Source organism: Strigops habroptila, chromosome Z (genome assembly GCF_004027225.2).
Source record: "Strigops habroptila isolate Jane chromosome Z, bStrHab1.2.pri, whole genome shotgun sequence".
Classification (NCBI taxonomy): Eukaryota; Metazoa; Chordata; class Aves; order Psittaciformes; family Psittacidae; genus Strigops; species Strigops habroptila.
The window spans coordinates 63,505,347-63,531,210 of NC_044302.2; the positions used below are offsets into that span (position 1 = coordinate 63,505,347).

The following is a 25,864-nucleotide window of genomic DNA, read 5'->3' on the forward strand; positions in this document are numbered from 1 at the left end:
CACCTAATAGCTAGTCTGGCTTGCTTTTCACTAGGCATCAGACATTCACTTGCACATCTGCGCTTGTACCAGGTGCTGGCACCATGGACACATGGGCCTCTGACCTGTGGTCCCACTGCAGCGGCTGTTGCTGGTCTTACCAGTTGCTGGCATCACAGACAAGCAAGCCTCTCCTCTGACTTATGATCTGACTGTCGTTGCTTGCACACTGAATAGAGAGCCATTCACCCAGGACAAGAGTGAAAAATGCAATGGAATAAAAAGAGAATGTGCTAATTGGGCATAGCTGGATGAGCCAACTATTTACATGCTTTTCTGCTATATTCCATAATGTCTCCTATACCCTCAGGAAACAACCCCCCTCAGTCCAGAGGGTGCTGTGGTGTTGACTTCCTTGTTGGGTTTCACACCTTAACGTAGGGGCTAAGGCTGTCCTGGGACAGGGTGTCCCTCTCTCCAAGTCCTTAATTCCGGTTCCTGCCTGCTAAGATGCCCCTGTGCTCCTCTGGGCTTACGGAGATGGGCCAGTGGCCCCTCCCCCCCTTCCCTGCACCCGGAGGGATGGGGAGGAGAATCGGAAGAATGCAAATCCCACGGGTTGAGATAAGAACAGGCCAGTAACTAAAGTATAATACAAACCCACTACTGCTGCCACCAATAATAATAATGATAAGGGAAGTAACAAGGGGAGAGAATATAAAACTAAAAGGGGAAAGGAAAAACCAATAAATACAAGTGATGCACAATACAATTGCACACCAACCGCTGACCAATACCCAGCCCGACCCGAGCAGCGATCTGCCCTTCCATGTAACTCCCCCCAGTTCATATACTGGGCATGATGTGCTGTGGTATGGAATACCCCTTTGGCCAGTTTGGGTCGGGTGTCCTGTCTCTGCTTCCTCCCGGCTTCTTGTGCCCCTCCTCCCTGGCAGAGCGTGAGAGACTGAAGAGTCCTTGATCAGGGTAAGCACTGCTGAGCAACAACTAAAACATTGGTGTGTTATCAGCATTGTTCTAAGGCTAAACCCAAAACACGGCACTGCACCAGCTACTAGGAAGGAGAAAAAAATAACTGCTACAGCTGAACCTAGGACAGACTTTCATAGGCTGATGGCTCCTGTGATTCGCTTGAGGGTAACCAGGGTAGAGTTTTAGTTGGGCTTCCCCGCCTTCTATTGTCTGTTTCTCCTTTTTGGGTGTGCAGGTGCGCTTTTATCAGGTACCTAACAGAAAATCTTGGTAAAGCTGAAGTAAATGGCAACCACTTGATCTGTCATTATCTAGTTGTTCTACAATTGCATTCATTAGGCATGATGATTACCTTTGGTAAGTGCTTGCTGTTTCTTCCTGATCACCTTCTCAGTTATGCCCCTACAATTGTTTTCTAAGGGGATCAAAGTAAGAATGATTAGTTTGTAGTTGCCTGGATCATCTTCTTGATCTGTTTGGTCATATTTTGAAGATCTTCAAATGCTTTGCAGCTCATTAAACATTATTATTTCATATGAAGTTCTTCAGAATTTTCACTCATTTTAAACTACGTTTTTCTGCAGTAAGTTGAGGACACAGTTGGGTTTTTTTTTTGATAATGTATATAACAAGAATTAAGCAAACTTCCAACAATACAACTCTCCTAAGTTGTATTGTTGCAAGGAGCTAGCAGCAGCAGCAGAATGTTATCCTTAGATAGATTTATTTATTTATTTATTAAGTTTTTTTAATCTGAAACCTACAGAAGTAAAGGATTATGGTTGCTGAGTGCTGAGTAGCCAATATCAGAGTTTCTTAATTATGATTTTTTTTTTTGTCTTTTGAATTTCTTAGATTTAAAGTGCATAGATTGGGAATGTCTTTAATGTGTTTGGAATGTTTAGGTGTCTGATTCCTATTTTTGTTGACTGTTGCTTCATCACCAAGATAAAGATTTTTTTGTATTTTGGTACAGTTTATTTTTAATCAGGATTAATCAAATATTGATTCCTCCCATAGTTTAAGACAGCTGGAACAAGATGCTATTGACTTAGAGGAGCAATCTAAACAGGCAGATGTAAAGGTCAAAGAAATAAATAACCAAAAAGCAAGACTTGTTACTGAATTAATGCAACTCATAAAGGTACGTATTTTTAACTTGGTACATGTTCCACTATTTAGAAAAGTCCAATTATTGTAACTCAAGGAGGAGGTACACAATATTTGGATGTGTTACTGTAAATGTTTACAAGCCAACTTGCTTCAAGATAACATCTTTTGAAGTTTTTATGAACTTGAACTTGTTCATCTGTTGTTGATTTGATTTGTAGATCATTTGCTTGTGTTGATTTACACTCTCAGGGGCTGAAGTCTTATAGACCATGATCTGATTCAGTAAATACAGGAATGAACTAGGAATGAATTGTTCAACCGTTTTGGCCTGTACATTTTATAAATGTTCATAATTCTGTGAACTCTTCCTTTCACCCTAGTTCACAATGCTTCTTTTTTTGTTTTTATTAAAAAAAAAAGTGAAGCATTAGTCATGTGAAAAATTGGCCAGAAACTGTAATGATCCGTGATTGTGGAAGAGGGCTGGGATGTGAAAAGTACTTGAATCTCAGGCCCCAATGTCACAACATTGTCTTTAATTCGAAAAAGAAGAAAACATTCTGAACTTAATTCTTGCTTTCATTTAGCCTGTAAACCCTAGTAATGGGAGCTGCCAGAAAGTGAATTTTCTTAACTAAGAACTTTTCTTAACTGAGGAACAAGAAACAGTTACTTTTAATTCCAAGGGAATCTGTTTGTGCATTTGCACAGCAGAAAAAACATTGCCATTCTTGCAGCCTCTTTGAGCATGTATGTTTTTCCTTTGCCATGCCTTACTAATGCTGAAATGTGTTCTTTCTTACCCTTGAAGAGTTGAGTATTACCTTTGAAGTGAAGGCAGTTTCAGTACTTTCATTGTTGGTATATACATGATAAATAAATAAATATTCTAAGTGGGTACGCTGTTTCTGTTTGTTGATAGGCATGGACTGCAACAGTTGGAGTGTTTTAGATACCGCCTTTGATCAGCTAGCCAAAGCAATTTTGAAATGCCAAATGACAGAAAACACCTGCCATGTTGAAAAGGTTGCTTAGACTCTAGATTATGTTACAGAACTTGTGCACGTAATAACAGTACCGAAAAGTAACTCTCTTCAAAACGTGTGCAAATGCTTTATATTTAACAGAAATTGCTAGAACATGCTTTTGATTTTTTCTTTTTTTTTTTTTAATTTGATGCTGATTTCCCGGCACATAAACTGTCCAAGTGTGTTGCTTTTGTAAAGTGCACCTGGAGTTGTTTACTGGCTGCTGTATGACCTGCCTGAAGGAGTGTCTTAATCTCTTTTTCACCTAGTATAGAAAACCAGATTTGACACATACTGGGTATTTCTCAGTGGTGTAGGGGAACAAGGATGGTATTTGCTTGAAATAGTTACTGATTACCAAAGGGATTTGTTTCAGTGGTGTGTCAGCTTAATTTTTATATTTGGCATACTGTAGGAAATACATGCTAGTACATACTGAAGAGAAGAAAATGGTTTGATACAAGAAAGATGTTTCATTATATGTTTTATCAAAATTGTTGAAATCCATACATTTCTGGTCATCCTCAAACCAAACTTGATGAACGCTTCCAAGTTTGTATGTCTTTGTACTTTCCCAATAGGTTTTATAGTTATGCTAGCTGTAGGCTATTAAAGTGATAAAAAATTAGGTAGTCATATGTTTCAGGCATACTCATTTCTGCCGCAAAAGGAAATTTAAAACACGTGTAGGGTTTATGTGTAGTGGCAAATTTACACAAAGATGTGACAGACTGTACCTGGAACATACCTAATATATGTTAGTACTTTAAAACCACTTGACAGAAACGGCCTTGTTCCACTGTTTCAGATTCTGGCACTGGTTTTGCATGTAGTTCTCTTTGCGTTGTTGTATTTGAATAACCTTTTTCATTTTTTCATCTCCTTTTGTCATTACTTTATTCAGTTTACTTCCCTTACAATGATCGGAAACAAATAAATAGTAAAGTCTCAGATCCTGGCTCACTATTGTGGTCAGGAGCTAACACTCAGTAAACTTCATCCTACAGGTCCCCTGCAGTTGGAATAGGCCAACAGTTGGAACCTTATTCTCCTTTTCTCCTTTTCATTAAGAGAGAAGATTATTTTCTTGGGGGGGAGGGGAGATGTTTGTTTGTTTATTTGTGTATTTTTATGATTGGCGTATTATAAACTGGTGTTCTCAGTGCCCCATAATTTGAGGTTTGAAGCTGCCCTTCACACAGTCAATAATATGTTGCTAATTCTTAAGGCTAACTCAGGAGTTTAAAGCAGCAACCATTTAATGTCAAATGTGTTAGACCAGGTTCTGGAGATCACCAAAACCTGTTATGAAACTTCCAAAATAGAGCATCCTTCTGTTGTCATATGCTGTGCCAGTTAAGATGCAAGATGCTAGAGTCACTGTCAGTCATCTTGTCAGTGACAGAGACATATGTCTTATGTGTTTATTTTTTGACCTTTTTCCATCTCTGTGTGTGACTTACAAAGACCACCAACATCTACCTGTTTTATTCGGTCTCTGAGAAAGAATTGAGATGGCTTTATCTTTTCTTACATTTCATATGTGAGTATCTGGCATAGGGAAAGAGATTGTGCTTTTTTGGTGTAAAATGGTTTGGTTGCAAGTGAGATGTATATGCTTACAGATTAAAAGTAGCTGGGGACTATACATCTTGAAGAGCGTGGGTCACCAATAAGTCACCTTTCTTTTTACACTGAATTTGTTGAAGAGCTGAACATGAGATTGTATGGTATGACTGAAAATTGGATCAATTCTAAAGCTTGATAGTGATTGTATCAGTTTTGAGCCTCTTGTGGGGAGAAAAAAGAAAAAAGACATTTTCTGTTTTCCTGTGTAGAACTGTGTATCACTGAACATCCTCAAGGCAGATTTGATCCTTCAGAGCACTGCAGTGGCTGCTGAGAAGATCAAACTAGAATCAGAGTATAAAGGTGCAAGTGGACAGCTAAAAGCCGCAGAGGTAACCATTTCTATGAATACTGGAATATCTACTATGAAAGCATCTTCTGTGGAAGCCTTTGTAGAGAAAAGGATGCTTCTGTGTCTGTGTTAGTACTGGTAAATATTTAGCCTTGGTTTCTGTAGTTTGACTTCAGCCTCTTCATTTAAAGCTGAATAGGAGCTTTGTCTTCCTTAGCTAAACCCACTGTGAAAATATTCTGAACCATCATCATGTCCTGGATTTTTTTATTATAATGCATGGTGTGCGTAAAAACACTAGCTGTCATTTGGAAGTATTATTTTTCTTCCAAGTTTGTCATAGGCAAGTAGCCCCAACCCAAACAGGAGGTGCAAGCTCAAGATGAACCACAAAGTACTGTATCAGAGTAGGGCAGATGTGTTTTACCTTTCTTTCGTAGCTCATTTTATCATACTGTAATTAAATGCCTTCTTTGGAGGGGAGAGAGGGAGGAGAGTAAATGGTCATTATATTGATCATATTAGGAAGCTATGTTGTGTTGAGGGAAAAAGACAAGTCTGAGAAATTGGTTCCACGGACGTGCTCTGTTTGAGGAGCAGAGAATGCTGTTGTATCTCCTGGATTGGTCAATTTTTGTATTTGTGTAATAGTACGATCTTTCAGTGTACTGGGGGAAAAAACTCAAAGTACAGGATGGTAAGTTTTTTCCTTACCTGAGTATTCAACTGCATCTTAAGTTTTCACGTACATGGAAGTCCGAAGCTGCTCCATATACTGCATTTTGAGTCTTTGAATTAAGTCTTTAGCCCCTTTTTTTGGAAGTTCTCTTTCCTGTATTGTCCTGTGAATTATAGATGTTGTACACTCTGTGGTTTATTTCTTATTTTCTGCCTTAGGAGATGCACTTTGATGGGGAAAACTCTGCATTTCTTAACTGCATCTCAAATTCAGTGTTATTTGAAATTGTGTGTTTGAATTGGGCCTTCTGTCCAACTTCTAAGTGGCTTTGGCCGTGATATTTTTTTTTCTACAGCAGTGGAAAGCTGCTGTGAGTATGCCATTGCAGCACTTCAGGGAAGTCTTGAAAACAGCTGCTACATGTTTTTATAAAATAAATAAACCTGCAAAAAGGAGGAAGCCAAACAGAAATAAGCATGTTGTACAAAAGCTGTATAGTGAAGTAAATTGGAACCTAAATGTTACATTATGGGACCATTAATTCTCTATTTAATCATCAGACATTTTTGTAGGTCATATACTGGTCGTGATGCCTTCATTGAAAATTGGGGTGGTGGGTATTGGCCAAAGAAGCCGTGAAGCTTTGTTAATGCTTAGCACTCATTCATGGTCTTCCTCTCCCAAGCTGCCTTGAGTCTTTATAATACCTGAGTAAATACTGATTAAGATTTGAAGCAAACACAAACCCCGCTTAGTACATCTAAGAGATCACATATGTTCTTTTTGTGAGGTCTTGGCACTGGGATACTGTGGAGAAAGCAGCATGTTTGTTGCTTTATAGTGGGTTTTTTTAACCATTTTGGTTAAGGCCAAAAGAAGTACATGGTTTTGAACAAGTCAAGTTAGCAGCAACAGATTTCTGGAGTTTGTATTATATCATTGCAGTTCAAGTGGGAACCTTCGTGTTATTTTAACAACTCCTTGTTTTTAATTTATTTAGTGAACCTAAGAAGCAAATCTGTGTTTGTGACCCATACTGAACATTAGGAAGGATTGTTAGCCCCATCTGCTCATTAGATAATTGGCACAGTTGCCTGCATGTTTATGATGGTTGTTTGAAAGAGCCTTGCTAATTGTCTTGCTTTGATAGCTTGTTAATTTTCAGGTTCGTTTGATGTGAATTTGTTTAAATAATTGGCATTAATACTCAGTATGTATATTGCAGCATTTGCTCCTTAAGCCAAGTTTTAAGAAAATACAGATTCTGTTTTTGTATGGATAAATTACCAAACTTCAAATAATTAAATGCTGTCACCAAGCATGTGTTTAAAAACAAATTCATGAGAAAACATTGGCTACTGGTAACTATATTTTCTTTAACAAGCTTATTTTGCACAAAACCGGTTGTAGTGCTGATGAGCACAACAGAATACCAATTGCTTGTGCATATAGAGTATAACTGGTTTCTGCTGTTCGGTAGGGACGTTTCAGGAAGCTGTAATCACACTAGTGCAGAGCTTTCCTGAAGTACCTAGGTGAAGCTCTTTCCAAGTTGGTTCTTATGGTGTTGGTTGAAACAAATGTAAAGCTCTGTCTAGGCTATGATTTTTCATGGTAGCATCTCTGTTCAGAATGGTAACTTGTTCTATTTAGAGTTGCTTTTTTAACTAGATTGTTTTATTGAGTCACTGTAAGGAAATCAACAGAAACTTTAACATTGCCATCCACTTTTGAATACATAGGAGGGAGAAGAAATCAAAACTTGTGTATTTTTTTGTTTATATTTATCTATGTTTCATTATTTAGTGTGTGGCCATGACAATCAGCTGGCAAAGCTGAATGACAATTGAGACTTACCTTGTTGAGCTTTCAGTGTATTTATTCTAGTACTTTCTTCATAACCACATCAAATATCTATTGCTTCCCAGTTTTCCTGTTGAATGCTGAGGTTTTTCTCTGCCCACTCATTTTCCTTTTTACATCCTGAAGAATTTTGCTTGCCTTGGGCTTGGTCAGGCATATTCAATGTTGAGTCTGTTTCAGGTTTTCAGTGTTTAGAGAGAAACTCGAACTCTTGTTCTGTGCAGCTCTGCAGGGTTTCAAGTGGGAGCTGTATGTACAATTGTGAGCTGAGATTCCCCACTTCAGATGATTCAAAGTTGACTTTGGCTCTGGAGTGGTCAAACATAAGAATAAATTGATGTTTCTTGTGTGAAAAAAGTGTGGGTATGATGTCTTTCACTGGATCCTTTGCCTTTGTTACCATGAGGTCAAACACATTTCAGATGAAGCCAGTTGGTTTTTAAATTTCTGGGATCTGAAATACAGTTCAGTTTTAAATTAGAACTTTCTAAAATGTTCCTAAAAATGTTATTGAATGCATTATAGGGCATATGCAAATATGTAATGGAACATAAGTGTTGTGTTGTACAGTTCTATTTGTGTTAATTCAGAATGATGTAAGATCTTGCCTGTAACCAAAAGGAGGGCCATCTTCCACTTACTGCTCTTTTATGTGTATAGCTCTAATGCCAGTCCTTCTTGCCCTTCCATGCCCTGACATTTCCCTCCTTCTCTACTGTAGACTTAGGGAGGGGGTATAGAATCTGAAAAAGGCTTTTATTTTGATTTTTTTTTCTTTTTTTCACTTCTGAGAACATCAACACAGTGTAGAAAAATATCTTCACAGTGTTGTTGTAGTTTGTGAAGATTGTGAAATGCTTACCTCTAATGCAAAATCTATTTCCTAGTATTTGGTGGAGGAAAGGAAAAACAGGGGTTTTAAGTTCAGACATGCTGTAGAGATCAGCAGCCCTAATTCTCAAGTGATTGTAAGAACTTCACGGATGATCACTCATGATAGTATCTGTTACTACCGTGTCTGTTGTATTTAGTAAATAAAGATTAAAGTGTCAGAAAGTAACGTGATTTTCTCTTGGTGTCTGTGTCCTGTATTTTAAAAATGTGGAGTAAACCTTGAGCGAACTGTATGCTCTTCAAATGAACGCTTCAGGTTTGGATTTTTTTTTTTGCCACTGGAGGGCTCCCATATTTAACTGAAGTCCACAACAATAAAAATTGGGAAGATAAAGCTCTCCCGAGTGTAAGAACATAACAAAACTTTCCAAACTGTCAGAAAAAGGTTCTGAAGCAAAGTGTTGTGCATATGGTTTATGAGTTAGAATTTTATACCTCTGAAAACTCTGTATTCCTGTGGTGTAACTATTTCAAAGATGGATTGCATGTGCAATCAGTGACTAAATGTATAGTAAAATAACTTGGATTAAAAGTTCCGATATCTTAGTATGTATTGGTATGTACACTTTTTAACTTCTAAGTGACTGGAGCTCCCAGCTATCTCCAGTTGGGTGCTCACCTGAGCTGGGAGACAGCAGCAAGCTGTTGCTCTCAAGCACTGCCAGCTTGGCATTTGGAAGCAGCAAACCTGCAGTAGGGATAATGTGTATGGAGATAAGTGATTGAGATTTCTGGCACAGAGGGGAAGAGATACTTCTGTCCAAGGTTTTTGCCTGAATACTGCTTATTTGAGATAATCTTTAACTCAGTGTTTCATGAAGGTATTGTGTTTTGTGTATTGTATTTTAACTACTGTTGTGATAACACTGTATTATTAAAGTCATAGAGCAAGGTTGGCCACTTACCTCTAGAAAGTTCCAAAGAGTTTAGCCTTGAGACCACTGTTGAAAACCAGAAACTACCTGCTTTTTACTTACTTTTCAGCACTAGTTTGCAAATTACGTATGTTTCCATTTTGTATTTTGCTGGCTGTATTACAGAGGTGGAATATGAAACAGCAAAGGAATTACTTCCGATTGTGTAATTATGGTGTTTACTCTCTAAAATTTCAGCTAATATATATCCTTCAGTGTACATCATGTCCACTGTGTTCTCCCAAGCAGATAAATACAGTTGAATGGGAGCTAATAAAAAATAAGGCTCACAGTAGTTGTGTTCTGGTGTATAGGGAATTTCCTGTATAACAGTCTATTTTGAGACATATATTGGGTCTACATGCACAGTTGTCTAGTTGAGAGAAAACAAATTTGGCTGTATTACAAGAACATGCTTTTGATCAGTCTACCTTGGCATCTGTTGACTTCAAGCAGAGAGGCAGAATGAGTTCTGTGTGTTGAAACAGATTTTCGATCTTTAAGCAGTCTGATTTCACCTTCATTCTCTGATTTAGAAGTTTGTTGCCAGTGTGCTAGTGTCACCTCTAGAAATTTATAATAAAGTAGAAAAATGTGGTTTAATATCTTCATTATCTTTTCTGACAGCAACGTTTTCGTGAACTGGATGACAGGAAGCGAGTTCTCATAGAGAACTGCAAGGAATTACTGAAAAAAGCTCAACAAGTCTGCAAACTGGGTCCGGATGAACATCTTCCAAAAGAATTTCAAACTGTATGTACAAAACAAAATCTCCACATACCTTTTAAATTTTGGACATTGTACGCTATTCTTACTTCTCCAGCCAAGAATATTACGTCTTCATATTAGAAGGCTACCAGTAAAGGATCATGCGTACTTCTGTTAGTTTTGATTCGTATATTGTCACTTACCCTTTTAAAGCACCTTTAAATAGTGCTCAGATATCTTCTGACTATCACTTTATTCTGTGCACAGGGGAGAGAAAATTTGATCTGAAATTTCAATTAAAATCCATAGTCTTGTGTTCACACAAATAATTAGAGGCCATATTTTTCTAGGTTCTTGCTCTAATGGAGCAACACAAGAGAACTGAAGTCTGGGCCCACTTTCTTACCTGGAGGCCTTCCCAGCCTCTAGAAGTATTTGCATGGCTTAACTAGCATAGCCACTGTTGTATACCAAATCTGCCAGCATCTGTACCTGCACAGGGTAGGCAGCTAAGGAGCAATTAATTGTGTATCTGTAACATAGTAGCAGTTCAAGCCGCCTTTCTGTGTCCAGAACAGTTTGTGAGGGAATCTTGCTATGAGAAATTTTGAATGTGTGACATCCTAATTAAAACTAATAGACTATTTTATGGCTTATTCAATTTCTTTTTAGCAAAATTGAATTCTTCATTAGCATTGCTGTGTAACGCATGCTCTCTCTTGTAGGCTTTTCAGACTCTTCCGGCCACGTTGGAGGAAATTGATGCTTTCCTGAATGAAGAGAAAACTAGGGCCTCCTGTTTCACGGGCCTGACTGCTTCGGTATGTTCACTGCTTTCTCTGTGCTCTCCCTTCCTCCCCCTCCACCCATATTGTACTTGCTTCCCACTCTGTGTTAGATCTCTTGGTATAATAAGCTAGACAGCAGGAACAATGTGCTGTAAATGCCAGATTCTGCATCTATTAGAATTTTAAGTAGGTTCTTCCAAAAGAACAGTGTGTTCTGTGCCTTTTAAAAAAAAAAAAAAGTTGCAGTAACCTGAAAGAAGCAATGCTTTACAGTTTCTTTGCTTTAAAGCTAGAAATGCATCTTGTTCAGTGTGCAGTGCAATAATCTATAATGGTGCTGAATTGAATCAGTGTAGTGTGATATTTTTACAGTCAAGGTTAGAATTGGCAAACATTTTGTTGACTGCTTGGGGTTTTTTATTTTGGCAGGTTGTTGAAGAATATGTTAAGCAGACACAAGAAATAGAGCAGCTGACAGTATATCTAGAGGAAAAGAAAAAAGAATTGGACAACTATAGGCAAAACATTTCACAGGTAATGGCTGAAATTATCACTTATGTATCAGTATGTCTGTTTGAATAGAATGTATGTACAGAAATAAAGGGTAACATTCCAAGTAGTCTTTAAGTATAAACTGAGATGTTAGCTTCTCTAATTATGATTTTTTTTTTTTTAATTTAAATGCTATCTCTAAATGAAAATTCAGTTATTAAAAATTGTTTTATATGGATATATATACTTCTAGGTCAAAGAAAGGTGGCTGAATCCTTTGAAAAAGCTGATTGAGCAGATTAATGAGAAGTTCAGTAACTTCTTCAGTGCTATGCAATGTGTTGGTGAAGTTGATCTTCATGTGGAAAATGAGGTATGATTTATTTTTCATATGGAAGAATAACATTCACATTTTCATGCCTTGAATGTCTCCAGGGATGGCGCATCCACCACCTCTCTTGGCAGCCGGTGCCAGTACTTTACTGCCCTCATTGTAAAGAATTTTCTCTCCACATCCAATCTGAATCTCCCATCTTTTAGCTTAAAACCATCACCCCTTGGCCTATTGCAGCAGGCTCTGCTGCAAGAGTCTCTCCCCATCTTTTCATAGGCCCCTTTTAAGAACTGAAATGCCTCAATAAGGTCTCCCTGGCGTCTTCTCTTCAGGCTGAACAACCCCAACTCTCACAGCCTTTCCTTACAGGAGAGGTGCTCCATCCCGCCGATCATTTTTGTGCCTTCCTCTGGAGCCTTTCCAACAGGTCCATATCTTTCCTCTACTGGGGGCTCCAGAGCTGGACACAGTGCTCCAGGTGGGGTATCACCAGAGCAGAGTAGCCTGTTATGCCCTCAGTAGCATTTATAGGCATGGTTTACCTCTGGTAAGGAGTTTAAAGCATCTGCAGTACCTTGGGGTGAAATATTCAGAGCAGTGGACTGAAGAGAAATAGGGTGTTTTGTTTTAAATTGATCTCTGTAATGACGATTTTAAGACTCTCGTATGCAATGCATAGACTCCAGAACAGTGAAAGTTGACACTTTAACATTTTTTTGCTGTTGTAAATTACTTGAGCAGCTTTTCTTAAAATTTTTGAAGTGATAGTTATTATTGGAGGCAGAACAGTGAGTGACTGACAAGGCTCTTTACATGAACTGCATAAAAATGTTTACATAGAAACTAGTATTATGAAACAGTAAGACATTAAAACGTGGACTTTTCAGTTCTTTTGGTAGTTAGCTAGAGAGTCGGATCCGCATCACACCAATATCATCTTCTGTGTAAAAGTAAGCTGGGAGAGGGTACACAGGAAAATGACAAAGCAGTTTAAAAGCAAAGGGAGTCTGGACTGTCATTCTGAATATCTTCTTTGGAAAGTTTTGCTTTTCTCTTGCAAAGATGTCACAAATATTTTAAGAGAGTTAGTGGTACTGTGCCAATGTCTAAAACTTTCCTCAGCGGATCAATGCTTATAATACAGAGGGGTGGATAATCTGTTCTAGAGCTTGGATTCCTTCCTTATCCTTCTTCTCTGCAGATGGTTCTTTTGCCCTGATCTGTAAATATGAAGTGAGATGCTTGAGGCATCTTTATTAGAAATAGTCTTGTGACACTGAAGTTCAAGCCTCTGTTAGCCTGTTCTGCAGGAACCTTGAGATCTGATGATGTCTTTGGTGATAGATAGTACCTACTGTGTGAAGCACTTCGCTAGGTTCTTCCTTGACTTCATAGCAGAAACTTTAGTGAATGTTCTGACTTTCCTGGTAGCACTTGGTAGTGTTATTCAGAGTAATTCAGAGTAATAACCCTCACCTTCCTCAATTCCCCACAGGGAGTTTTAAATGTCATTCTTGACAGATCCTGGAATATCTGTGAGTTACATGAACTGGCACTCCCAGTAGTCTGGCGAGAAAGGCCTTACTTTCTAATGCCATTACAGCTGTGCCGGAGGGTGGATCTTCTTTACTGGAGGTTTTGCTAGCCTGTACCTTGTACACTTCTCCAAGCCCAGTTTCAATCAGTGCCAATGCAGCTGAAAATCCAGTGGGCCTACAGAGGCCGTGGGTCCAGTATTTTATTTCTCCTTACATGAAGTTGTTGTGTGATGTCCCTCAAGGATTCACAGTTCCATGTTTCTGTAACCCTAGTACACCAGAAGCACCAGAGGTTTGTAGTACATGAAAGTAAATACCAGTATCAGACCTTACATTTTCCAGTCCTGAGGATGTTTGTCTGCCTGCAGGTATAGTAAAACACCAAAAGGTGGCTTGCTTTTCTGATTTAGCTGATGAGCTCATCTGAGAGGATTTAATAGATCCTCTCCAATGTTGGATGCTGTCTGGTATGTACATTACTCATCCCAAAGCAAGACCTGAAGGTATCAAAGAAGCTGAAAATTATTCCTACAGCCTTGAAGTTCTTTAAAGCAGTTTTAAATCATTTAAGATATGACTGACTTACTTCATGGTAAGTAGAAGACCATTTTAGACCTGTTCTTCATAAAACCCAGCCCTACAATGACTCAGCTCTGCCAGGTCACCCAGGTTCATATGCCTATTGATGACTGTGATCAGAATGTGGCAATCTGAATCAAACTGGAATGTGCCAGCTTCTGTGGGATGGGCTTCTCAATGTTTGTCAGGACTGTCCTTTCTGAATCTAGTATTCCAAGAGTAACCATCGGGAACCACCTCCGCTCATTTCTTCTACTGTAGGTATTACAACTGCGTTACCAAAAGAACATGAGTCAATTACCTCCAAGTGCAGGAAATATATATCTATATCCACAGTGAATATAGGTAGACCTCTTGGAACTCATATTTGTGGAACTTTTGAATCTTTCCTGTAGGTCTCATTAACTTGATAGGTGCATATAAAGATTGCATCCTATGTAGATGAAATGGTAAGCAGTCAGTATGAGTTTTCAGCACTCGGGATTGCATTCCCATTCCTGCACTGAATTTACCTGAACTTCAGAAATACCGACAAGTACTTGAAAGATTTCGTCCTCGAATCATGAGTGTATTTCCTTGCGTGGGTTGTCTTTTGAACCACATGGATTATCCCCACACCTGTGCATCATTGACTAAGACTGCTGATAAATGTTAGTTTTCTGTTAAAAAGAAAAGGCCAGGGTTGGAATCCATGTGTGGTTTTCCTGACTGAGCATGAAAGTGAAATTCCTGTCATGGTGGATTTTGTATGGGTTTTGTATCTCAATCTACTAGTGGAGGAAAAGTGAAGGATTTAATTAGACTGCTTGCACTTTAAGAGGTTCGGATGGGATTTTAACCTACACACACACAACACCACCCCCATCACCCCACTATTCAAGTTGATAGGATCATGTACCCTAATGTATTTTTCCAATGAATTTATAGGGGTATTGCTTTGTCCTTTTTCTAGCCAAGAATTTTTCTTCTTGTCACTGTTCTTCATATTAAGTCTTCCTTACCAGGGATTAGAAATTAGCAAATCACTGTCACAGGGAGAGAGTGCTGTTGAAAATTCTCTATCTAAGAAGAACAGATCAGAGTTAAGGAAAATACATGAAACCAAATTAATATATTGACACTAAGTTGAACTTGACTAGTTCATAGACCCCTGTAGAACATTTGACATAAATTTCATTCAATTTGCATGTCATTATCAAATAAGTTGTAGTACAAGAAACTGAGTTTAACGGGTATTGGTTTTTATAGGAGGAGTACGACAAGTATGGAATTCGCATTAGAGTCAAATTCCACAGTAGCACTGAACTTCATGAATTGACTCCATATCATCAGAGTGGAGGTGAGAAGAGTGTTTCCACTATGTTGTACCTGATGGCTCTACAGGAACTCAACAGGTGTCCATTCAGGGTTGTAGATGAAATAAATCAGGTGAGGATCAATAGTGCAGTATCTACCTCTTACTGTACAGATGCTTATAACATAGTGGAGAGAGCAGACTTTTTTTTTTTTTTCTTTTTTTAGGGAATGGATCCAATAAATGAGAGAAGAGTTTTTGAAATGGTTGTGAAAACTGCTTGTAAAGAAAGCACGTCTCAGTACTTCTTTATTACACCAAAGGTGCGTGGCAGAAAATGAAAGCTTAATATGTAGGAGAGTTGAGTTTTGTGTTATATCATCCCTATAAACAATGCAAAACCTCTGTTTTACTGAAGAACTTCATATTAAAAGTTAACTGTAAGGGAATTTGTCCATTTTAAGGACAGTCCTGGCAAGAATTCAGACAACTTACACCAAGGCTAACCTGATCATAAACACATTATGGAATTGTGGCCTCTGTGTAAGTATCAGAAGGTAGCCACCAGTGGACAGGGTAGCATGTTACAAGGCTGTCAAATGTAATGCCTCTAGCTCACACAGAATTGGGATTGTAGCAAAGACCAGCTTCCAAACAAGTCAGATAATGATATTGGAACAGTCTAGTGCTGCTGACATCGAAAGAACTAGGGAAGTCACACATTAATGGAGAAAAACTATTCAAGTAATAATCTGAAACTTACAAGCTCAGAAAAGGTCAGTGGTATGCTCTGTGGAGAGTGGCTTGAAGAGGACTTTTCAGTCAAGACTGACCAGGGCCCAATTGTGCTCTTCTGTTAAAATAAATTAAATATATATAATTGGCTTGCTAGATGATGCAGTAGTGTGATGCTGTGGCTTAAGAGGACTAATAAGTAGGGTGACTGTTCACCTGCAGCTTTAATGGAGGCTAATGTTAAGTTCAACTTGACCCAACTCAGATTGAACCAGTAAAGGTTGCTTGTACACCAAGGAGGCAGCATTCAGTAATGGGCTGTATGCTTTTTATCAAGATACCAATTCTCCTGCATCCTGTACTTCACTGTATCTTAGAAAATCTGGCTGGTACATGCTATTCTTATCTGTAAACAGCAGTTGAAGGACCTGAGAAAAGCCTCCTGCAGCATGTACCTGACTGAAAGTGGGAGGAAGGTGATGCTTTTTGTTCCTTTCCATCTTGGAGTATACTTACCTCCACGCAGTTTGGTCATTTCCTGTCCATATTACTTCTTTCTCGTTCTGTGTGTTATTTGTTCCCTTTTGTCATCTTGCTATTTCTGTCCTTATTGGATCTGCTTTTCTGTGCTCTCTCCTACTTTGAGAAATAAGAGAGTGGTTTGGATATTAATGGGATAGGAATAGCTCTACTAACTGTAATGCTTCCCACATATAAGCACTGTAGAACATGACTGACTAGGGTTAAGAGTCTGTTTTAAAAGTTGTGCTCGTTGTCAAATTGCTGAGTAGAGGAGGGGGAAAATTGAAGGTGAAGAGCGAACTGGAAAGATCAGAGTAAAACTGAGAAAGCAGAAGTAAAAAAATTCAGAGGCTTAAAAAAAAAAATCCGTTTAACATATGGTAAGAGGAAGATCAAGGAATGTGTTGCATTACTATCAGCAGCAGGAGATGCATTTATGAAGAGGTGGCTGAAGGTATTTGTATTTCTTCTTTCCTCTCCCTCCTTCCCTCTTCTGCAAGTCAGTGGTCACCACAGTTAATATGATGAAGTTGTAATGGCCTACCACGAAGAACATTATTGAGATAGCACTTCATGTAAGGGTTTTAGCTGATGAGATAGTTTGAGTGGGCTGCATCAGAGGATAATTACAAGGCTGTACAGAGCAGACTGAGGAGAAAGCCAGACTCTGCTCTTTGAGTGGCTTACCTGCAGTTCCTAAGCCTATGCTGTATGTCATCACACACTAGAAAGCATGACAAATTGTCACACTAAGCTAAATTCTGTGTATGTATCCAGTGGATACAGGGAAAAGTGTTATTGTGGTTTTGTTCAGTATGTCGACACTTACCCCAGCTATATTTTTAAGCAAGCTACAGAGTGGAAGAGGTATAGATTTAATATGCAGTAGAGTTGATTAAGAAAATTGTATTCTGAATAGTTATTTACTGTCAGAATGAGTAGATGAACTGATTGTGTTCCTTAGGAGTGAGTCGTGGGTTTGAAAATCAGTATTTTTAGTACCAATCTATGCTGAAACAGATTACATATATTAGACATGCAAATAACCATGAATGCTTCTTTGCGGTAGAGCAAAATTAGAATTCAAAACAATCTGAGGTGAGGTAACTGTATTTTGAAAACGGAATGCATTTTAGAGCAGACAAGCAAATAATTTGGTATTTGAGTGGAAAAAATCAACAACAGCATTAGTTCTAAGGCATATGTGCCTAAATGACATGAGAGAAGTTACTGTGGATAACAAGCTGAGCGTTAATTGCAAGACGATTCCTGAAAGTCATCCTGAGCACTGCAGATAACCCTACGCTTCGCCTGAAAAGTCTGTTGGGCTTGTGCCTGATGAGATCTAGACTACGGTAAGTGTCTAGTTTTGGCTGTTATTTATCAGAGAAGTAGTGCAGTGGCTGGAGTTACTCCAGAAGACAGCAAGATTCCAGAAGACAGCAGTGCAACTTTGAGAAATTTTGGAAGTTTTGGTTTTCCACTAGTGGAAATTGCTTAGTTTAGAGGAGCACAAGGCTGAAGAGAGAGAATTGTGCCCAAGTAGCTCTACATGCTGCCCTGCCCTGTCCTGGAAAAAACGGCTAATATTCTCTGCCTATTGTGGATGTGGCAAAAAAAGTAATGATTTCATTTGCACACGAAGGAACAGGTACAAAGGTTTTTAGATACCAAAATTTTTCTGCAGTAAGAACAGTGAAGTATTGAAATGGCATGAAGAACGACTGGACTCATTTGGGGCATTTCTAGGAACAAATGTGTGTCATCTGTCAGAAAAGCTATAATCCTGCTGTACTGATCCTTTGAGCTCTAAGGCTTTATGTAGACCTCCTTCACCTTTTTTAAGTAACATGGAACATTTTGACATTAGTTATTTTGACTTTGTTTTTTGTGTTTTCACCAGCTCCTGCAGAATCTCACTTACAATGACAAGATGACGGTGTTGTTTGTCTACAATGGACCTTTTATGTTGGAGTCAGTCAGATGGAACTTAAAGTCTTTCCGTAGGCGGCGGCGGCGACTTGGAAGGGTAGATAAACAGTGATGCAGATATACATATAAATATATATAGAGAGATATATATATAAATGTATTCTGGTTTTGTAGAACTTTTTGGAACATCTGGCTTTCAAGACTTCAGATATTGTGAAAGATGAGAACTGCAAAGAACTGATTAAGAACTCTGATTCTTAGAACTTGTGTAACAGATTTGAAGTACATAACTTTTTCCCCAAAATGTGTCGTAGTGGCCTCTTTTTCCAAAGAACCTACTTTTTCTCAATAATAGTTTTAAATAAAAAGGAAGTTTCTTGTATTTTGCTCTTTTATCAGTAATGTAGCATCAGAAGTACAGTTAATTTTTAGAGGTTTTGATAATAGTGTTTCCTTAACACAGTAAAGTATATTCTCTAAAATTTTCCTATTGAAATAGAAACTTTGAATGAAGAACATTATTTGTAGGAAGATAATGATTTGTAAATAGATGTGTATTGATTTTTGTTTTGTGAAAACATACCTGAAGTTAATATAAAGAATGTATTATTTTTAGAGTAATCTGCTATATTATTGTTATTTATTATTTTTGCACTAATACTCCATTTTGTATTCCTGGAAGGGTAAGGTCTTTATTTTTCTTCCACATCTCTCTCAGCAAGGAGATTGACAAAAAGCCAGGCATTTTTGAAGCAATGAGCTGGTTAACTTGCAGAAGTAAAACTAGGCAATATGTAACTTTTTTGTTGCATTTATAAAGTAAAACTTCATATGTTTTTGATGACAGATGGAGAAAATAGTCCTGCTGATTTCACATGTAAGTTAAAACCAGGAGGCTTTTTACAAAGGTTCAGCTGCATTGGAGTGGTTGTATATGCAATGGCTTTTCAGCAGATAGCCATAAAATTCATTAGTGGAGTTTTGGCCATTGTTAAGCATTTGAAAGTAGATATTATCGAAGAATGCTGAATACCAAAAAAACCCCACAATGCTTAATACCAAATTGTGAAGCGTATGATTTTTAAAGAAATGGAAACTACAATTGGTATGTGAAATGTATGAAAAAAAGGATTGAGTCCCAGGACACCGTCTGAAAATATGCAGCATCCTTGTTTTCACCAGGGGAAACAGCCTTCGGTAGAACTTTATCCAAAATCTGGTGGCTGCTTCATTTTGAGTGGGAGTTTTCTGAACAGCAACCTGTCAATGAACTTTGCCAGTGGAATTGATACGTCAGGCTTTTTACATTAGAATGAGAGAAACAAAATAGCCCCTCTGTAAAATATAAGCTAGGATCTAGAAGGTTTTGGATATTGAAAGTTAAGTACTGCAATTCTTGGTCTGAATAGATGTGCGTTAAGGGAGTAGAGAACTACACATTCTTCTGTTGCAGACCACTGTTGATCAATGGAGCACTGTCTGTGAAATGAGTTCCTGCAGTAAGTTCCATGAGGATTAGTGTCCACACACAAATGTTTGACAGAAGAACTAAAAGAGTGTGCAAACTTGGGCTGTAGTCCAGGGATTGAGTGGGCCAGCAGAGTATCCTCAAGTTAATTTAGGCTACAAGCCTATCTGTTCGCTGTATTGCAAGATCGGGATTTTAAATGTGTTCTTTCATCTTCAGAATACGTGGCTTCTCCTAACCCTGAACTTTTAAGGTGATTTTGGTTTTGGATCGTTTTGGGTTTTTTTTTAATTGAATGAAAATACAGACATTCTGTTTAGTCTCTGAGGATCACTGTATGAAAAGTGTAATTTGTTTTCAGTGTCTAAATAAGTGAAACTACTTACATGACCATGTGTTAGGACTCATTTTTTCTATGGCAAGACAGCACTATCTGTTCTTAATGCTGTCATCTTAGAACTTCATGGGATTTCTTCAGAGTTCAGTTCCTTTCTCATGTTTCAGACTGAGACATGTAAGTCTGACTTATTTCAAGAGGATGGCACTTCAGATCCTGTCCCAGAAATTGTCTTCTGGATGCATGCCTGACATACTGCATAAGTGAAGAGGATGACGGGCTTGTGGGTGTTTGCTTTTTCCTGAGAGGTACTTCATCTATTGACCAGAGGTCCTGATTTTGGTGTATCTGGCTACAATCTTAGTATGACACTGTAATTCACATTAACTTACCCCAGAAAGTGTAGTAAGCTGCAAAACTGCCACTGTCATGTTAGTGAACAACAGAGCTTCACTGTCCAGCAGCTCTGCTAGCTAAAGCCCTTAACGAACTGTAAAACCAACTTTGTGTATGAAAGCAGCCCTTGCTATTTACGTGTGGGCTATACAACATGACTGTAACCTCCCATACCATGTTCCCGTTAGTAACCTGCTAATTCGTGTGACAGATGCATCCCATCCACATACAGAGACCTTCTGGCTTCAGAGGAAGTCTCTTCAACTGGGTAGTATATTCGACCATGAAAATCCACAGAGTCACTTAGTGCAGCTACAGCGTTACTTTTCACTCCTTACCTGCATACAGTGCCCTTCCAAGCTGCCAGCTTTCTTGCTGTTCCTCATGCTTTGCTACTGCTATTCAACTCCTCAGGGAATCTTGCTATAAAAACATGTGGAGTTAATTTCAGTATAACTTTGAGGAGCGGGGGTGAGTGGGAGCTTAGGTTAAATATACATGTAGGATCCAATGACTAGACAGGACCTCTCAAAAATGCAGAAGTGGAAAGACCTCAAATAGTCCTGACAGCTGAAGCATAAATTGAGCTTTCTCCAAAAATAGGTACTTTTCCCTGTTGTTTAGACCAACTAAAGACTGGCAAAGATCCTCTTCCATCGCCATCTGCAGTTCTGACAAACATCTGTGTCTGCTCATGTATTGAGACAGAGAGAAGCAGCATGGAAATTGTGACTTACTGTGAGAAATAAAAAGATCTTGAGAAATCAAATACTGAAAAGCAGTTATAAATCACCTTTTACTGTATTTTGTGACTATAAATGGCACTCGTGCATGTGTGTTATTGTTAGTTGGATTTGTAGTCAGATGAAACGGCAGACTAGAACGAAGAGGGACCCTTGCACAACTGCAGTGCTTTTCACATGCTTACGTGAAGCTTAGGCTTTTATCGGAAAAAAAAAATAGATGAGGCCTGTCAAAGCTGTTGCTGGCTGGGAACATCTATTCTGCAGGCTTTGGAGTTTGAGAGAGATGATGAGACACATGGAGCTGGTCTGCGTTGCAGGATGCTTACTGAGAAGCATGGTAGATGCTCTTTAGGGGCCAGGACAGGCACCTGCTTCCAGGCCTGACAGCAAATTTGACTTAGAGTTAACACTACTGGAAGCTTTTCTGTGTGGTTCGTGCCAGGGTGCCCTCTCTTTTGTTACTTAACTCTCTGGCTCATTCTTCCTTTCTAGAAGCTTCTGAACCATCTTCAAACACTATGCCATGGATAATGGAAACTGACTTGGGTTTCTTGTATGAGCCTGCAGTTACCTGCTTGTTCCCTTAGCAAGGCCTCTTAGTTTTCTGAACATCTCCTTCTAAAAGGCCTTAATTTTCACCTTCCTTGCCCAATTCCCATGCCATTCCATAGTGTCTTCTTGAGAGCAAGTGTTAGAGCAAACAGATGAGTAAGATGTGGAATTTTTCATTCTGTTTCACAAATACGTGCATAACATTTAAGATGTTTGGCACTGTCTGTGCTGTCCATGCTTAGGCTTTGGGTATCAGGGTTTACCTGAGGAAGGGAAGGAAATGTGAAGAGGTCTGTAATTCAAGATGCTCAGTGTCTGCTGAGCTGGGCAGGGGTCCTGTGGCTGTCCCCAGGGGTTGGCTGGTCACACACAGTGCATGATTCTTGCTCTTGTCCCTGCAGTACACAGCCTTCAACACCACCTGTGCTGGGCAGGGAGCACCACACCAAAGTGAAGGGCTCTATTGGTTCGGCAATACCTAGTAACTCTACAGATAGATTGTAATTTTATGGAAGTTGTTTTGGTGATAATTTCCCTTTCCTCTCTTGTATCTATTTGGCCTGCTTCTTGAAAGGTGCACAGTAGTTTCTTCAGCTTTGATTTGCACAATATCTGATGGGAGGTGTCTGACAGGAGAGCTACATCATGGGAAGCAGGGGAAACCTTGGCACTGCAGCTTCACTTTAAATAGCTCTGAGCCAGAATTACTCTCTTCAGTTCTGACTCACTGAAACACAATGTCCAAAACAATTTTTCCTAGAAATTTTTGTTACAGGAGCATTTTTTTCCCCCAGTACCTTGATAATTAAGGATAAAACCAGGTTTTACTACATCATAATTTGGAGAGGAAGGAGATGGGGAGGGGATTTAAATCCACCTCTGCTCCAAGAAAAATCCTCCCCCTGCCCCAGGATGAAAATCGCAGGAATGTTTGTCTGCTGTTGCACTCACAGGCTAGGCTTGCCAAGAGCCATGCTTCTCCTGCACCGCTCGTTGATCCAGCTGCCCTTTGCATATTAGGACAGTGTGGATGAAGGGCAGTGTTTTGTATGCAGATGTAGTAGTTACTGTATTTCATTTTATTTCGGTGCTAACTTTTCAATGGCTAAGCCATTGAAAAGTCTTGACATTAAACGGAGAAAGCAGATTAGTGCAGGACCAGGTGTGTTTAGCCATGGAAAGCTTTTCAGGCAGCACTGTGGCACCATTGAAAGCCAGCAGGAAAAATGTAGGAAAATAAAGGCCAGTAGGAACAGCCAAGGCGGAAGGCGATAGAGGTGATAACCTGCACTATCGCAGCTTACCCTCCTGTGGCTCAGCTCTTTTGCAATGGCGCAATCCCCTGCCAGCAGTTCCCTTCTCTGCGCTTGCCACCACATTGCACCAGCTTTTCTCCACTCCTCTTCTGCTCCCTGGTTGCTCTTGAAGTAAAACCCCACCTGTTCAGTCTTCCTTCTGTTGACCTAATGCCCCCCTAAACCAATGTTTTTTGACAGTTGTACTGGTTTTCCCTGGATTAGTGTTAATTTTCTTCACAACAGCTTCTTTGGAGCTGTGTTTTGGGTTTCTGACCAGAACACTGTTGGTAAACTAGGGATGTTTAGCCACTGGTGAGCAGTGCTTGCACAGCACCAAGGCCTTTGCTGTTCCTCATGCTGCCCTACCTGCACAAGAAGTTTACAAGAAGCTCAGGGGGTGCACAGCTGACTCCAAGCAACCAAAGCAATATCCCGTACCACATGATGTCGTGCTCAGCAGTAAAAGCTGGGGGAAGAAGAAGGAAGGAAGCACATTTGTAGTTATGTCTTCCCAAGTAGCCAGTCTGTGTGGTGGAGTCCTGCTTTTCTGGAGACATGCCTGAATACCTGCCTGCCCATGGGAAGTAGTGAATGAATTCCTTATTTCACCTTGGTTGTGCACATGGCTTTTGCTTTGCATATTAACCTTTATCTCAACCCAGGAGTGTTCTCACTTTTTACTCTCTGACCCATTCCACTGCAGGAGAGTGAGCGAGTGGCTGCCTAGGGCTGAGCTGCTGCCTGGCATTAACCCACAACTATGGTTTATGTTACTCTCAAAACATAACACTGTGCATGTTGTTAGCTGGAGCTTAGTATTGCAAATGGTTTATGTCAATTACGTACCTGGAGCTACGTGAAGTCTTGGCAAATGTAGCAAGTGTGCATTTGTAGAAGAGCAAGGCATATGCTCACAGGCCAACAACCTCTTTGGGAAACATGGAGATAAGAACATGGTAAGTAAGCTGGAAAGGAATGACAAAATTCACTTTGTTGGGGATAAGGAACCATGCATAGTAGCAGACAAAGCTGGTTTTGCTAGAAGTAAGAAGGGGAGAATAGATGATATAACTGGGAGGATGGTGGTAGAAGATACCAAGGAGCCTTGGAAAGAACAGAGAGCAGAAGATGGCACAGACAACATGCAACAAGGGTGGTTTAAAGCAAATATATGCTTTAAGGTAATTGGGATCACATAATTTAAAGGAGAAAAGTCTCAGATTCCCCCTTCCCCAGTTTGTAACCAAAGATGTAGACCATGAACATTATGCTGCTCAATCTTGACTGCAATCCACTAACAATGGTTCTCCTGTGTTTGGGTCATGTAATAGCTTTTTCATGGACAACAAAGGGGTTTTTAGTTATTTGTTTGGTTTGGTTTGGTTTGGTTTGGTTGGGGGGTTGTTGGTTTGGTTTTGTTGTTGGTTTTCCTGAAGAATTACAAATGCAGAGTAAATCCAAAACAGATGACCAGCACAAGGAGCGCAAAGGGACTTGCTCTCAGACACCACCAGCACGCTGTGCAGCTGCTGCAGTGATGCTTAAAGGTCTGTTCAGGTGAAAAGCCACAGATGTTACAGTTTTCTTTCCGGCTGAAGAACCTGGATCAGCTTCATATTTGCTTCTGAATCCAATTGTGCTGTTCATAAAGGACTTTTTTTTTTTTTTTTGGTGAGAACTTTTGTAGTAGTTAAAATACATTTTGCTGTATAAAATGTACTGGTTTGATGCCAATACAATTAAAGTGGTACAGCCTTCAGTGTGTATGCAGTTCAAGCACAGAAATCAGTATGCTCATGAAGTAGACACCACTCTGCAGGCATGTAACTGGACTTTTATGGCATTTTATGGCACATTTCCTTTCTTCCATCCTTAGCAGAGAGGAGAAATTAAAATTCATCTTGTAGAAACTGTGCTCTCTGCAGCAGTTGGTCTGTGTTGAGGGTCATACCTCCCCATGCCACTGCTGAAGTCTGATGGCATCTACATGGGTGCACCCAGTCTTTGCATGTCATAGCTATTCCAGACAAAAGTTACATCACTCCTGGCAAGACTTTTCTGTAGTGCATTAGACCTCAGTGGCTTGAAACATCTCCTAAGGCTAAGGCCTTCTCTCCACTAGCAAGATTTTGGTAACTGTTCCAATTGCATCATTAAAGACAAACATTAAAGGGTTTAAGGTGAAGAAAATAACTTTATGGCAAGTCCTTTATGATGGGATGGCAGGGGAATAAGGCCAATGACACAGCCTTGTGTGCCTTATTCCTAAAATCCATGACAAGTTAAAAACCAGAAAACCCTATGGTGAATGTATTTATCTGTCCTTTGGCCACCCAACTTGAGGACAGAAAACTCCTCCTCAGCATCCAGTCAAACCTGGAGGCTGCCTACCAGTTTTGTTCCAGATGCAGATGGCATGCTTCTTCCCCTCTGTCTCTGCCTGTGTTACTGGAGGGTTACATGTTCCCCTGGGCCCAGGGTCCCGCCTTGCAGTCACACTCTAGCACTGTTCCCACATACTGGGTTAAGTTAGATTGTGTACGTAGTTGTTTTTAGCAAACATAATGTCAGCGACCACAAATGTCAGTGAGCTTTTCAAGCTTCTTGGCACAGCGTTCCTTGCCTTCCCCTCCTTCAGCGGCTGAGCAGGTGGTTTGTTATTCCTTACAGCAGGAACCCCTCCAACGCACGGAAATCTCAAGGCAGCAGCGTGGCTGTGCAGGCTAAAGCATTGTTGGCTCGTGGAGCAGGTGCATGGTGT

General features: G+C 39.6%; 1 protein-coding gene across 4 annotated transcripts in view; it reads left to right on the top strand.

Moving 5' to 3' along the window:
* The window catches only part of SMC5 (structural maintenance of chromosomes 5), a 45,293-nt gene extending 25,129 nt beyond the window's left edge, over positions 1 to 20,164 (top strand). For all 4 annotated transcript variants that reach the window (XM_030512365.1, XM_030512366.1, XM_030512367.1 and 1 more), the window contains 9 exons: positions 1,993 to 2,116; positions 4,952 to 5,074; positions 10,012 to 10,137; positions 10,818 to 10,913; positions 11,310 to 11,414; positions 11,626 to 11,745; positions 15,072 to 15,251; positions 15,345 to 15,440; positions 18,278 to 20,164. In XM_030512365.1, the coding sequence (XP_030368225.1) occupies positions 1,993 to 2,116; positions 4,952 to 5,074; positions 10,012 to 10,137; positions 10,818 to 10,913; positions 11,310 to 11,414; positions 11,626 to 11,745; positions 15,072 to 15,251; positions 15,345 to 15,440; positions 18,278 to 18,418 (1,111 nt within the window). In that variant the 3' untranslated portion in view covers positions 18,419 to 20,164. The remainder of the gene's footprint in view (positions 1 to 1,992; positions 2,117 to 4,951; positions 5,075 to 10,011; positions 10,138 to 10,817; positions 10,914 to 11,309; positions 11,415 to 11,625; positions 11,746 to 15,071; positions 15,252 to 15,344; positions 15,441 to 18,277) is intronic.
* Positions 20,165 to 25,864: the final 5,700 nt, after the last annotated feature.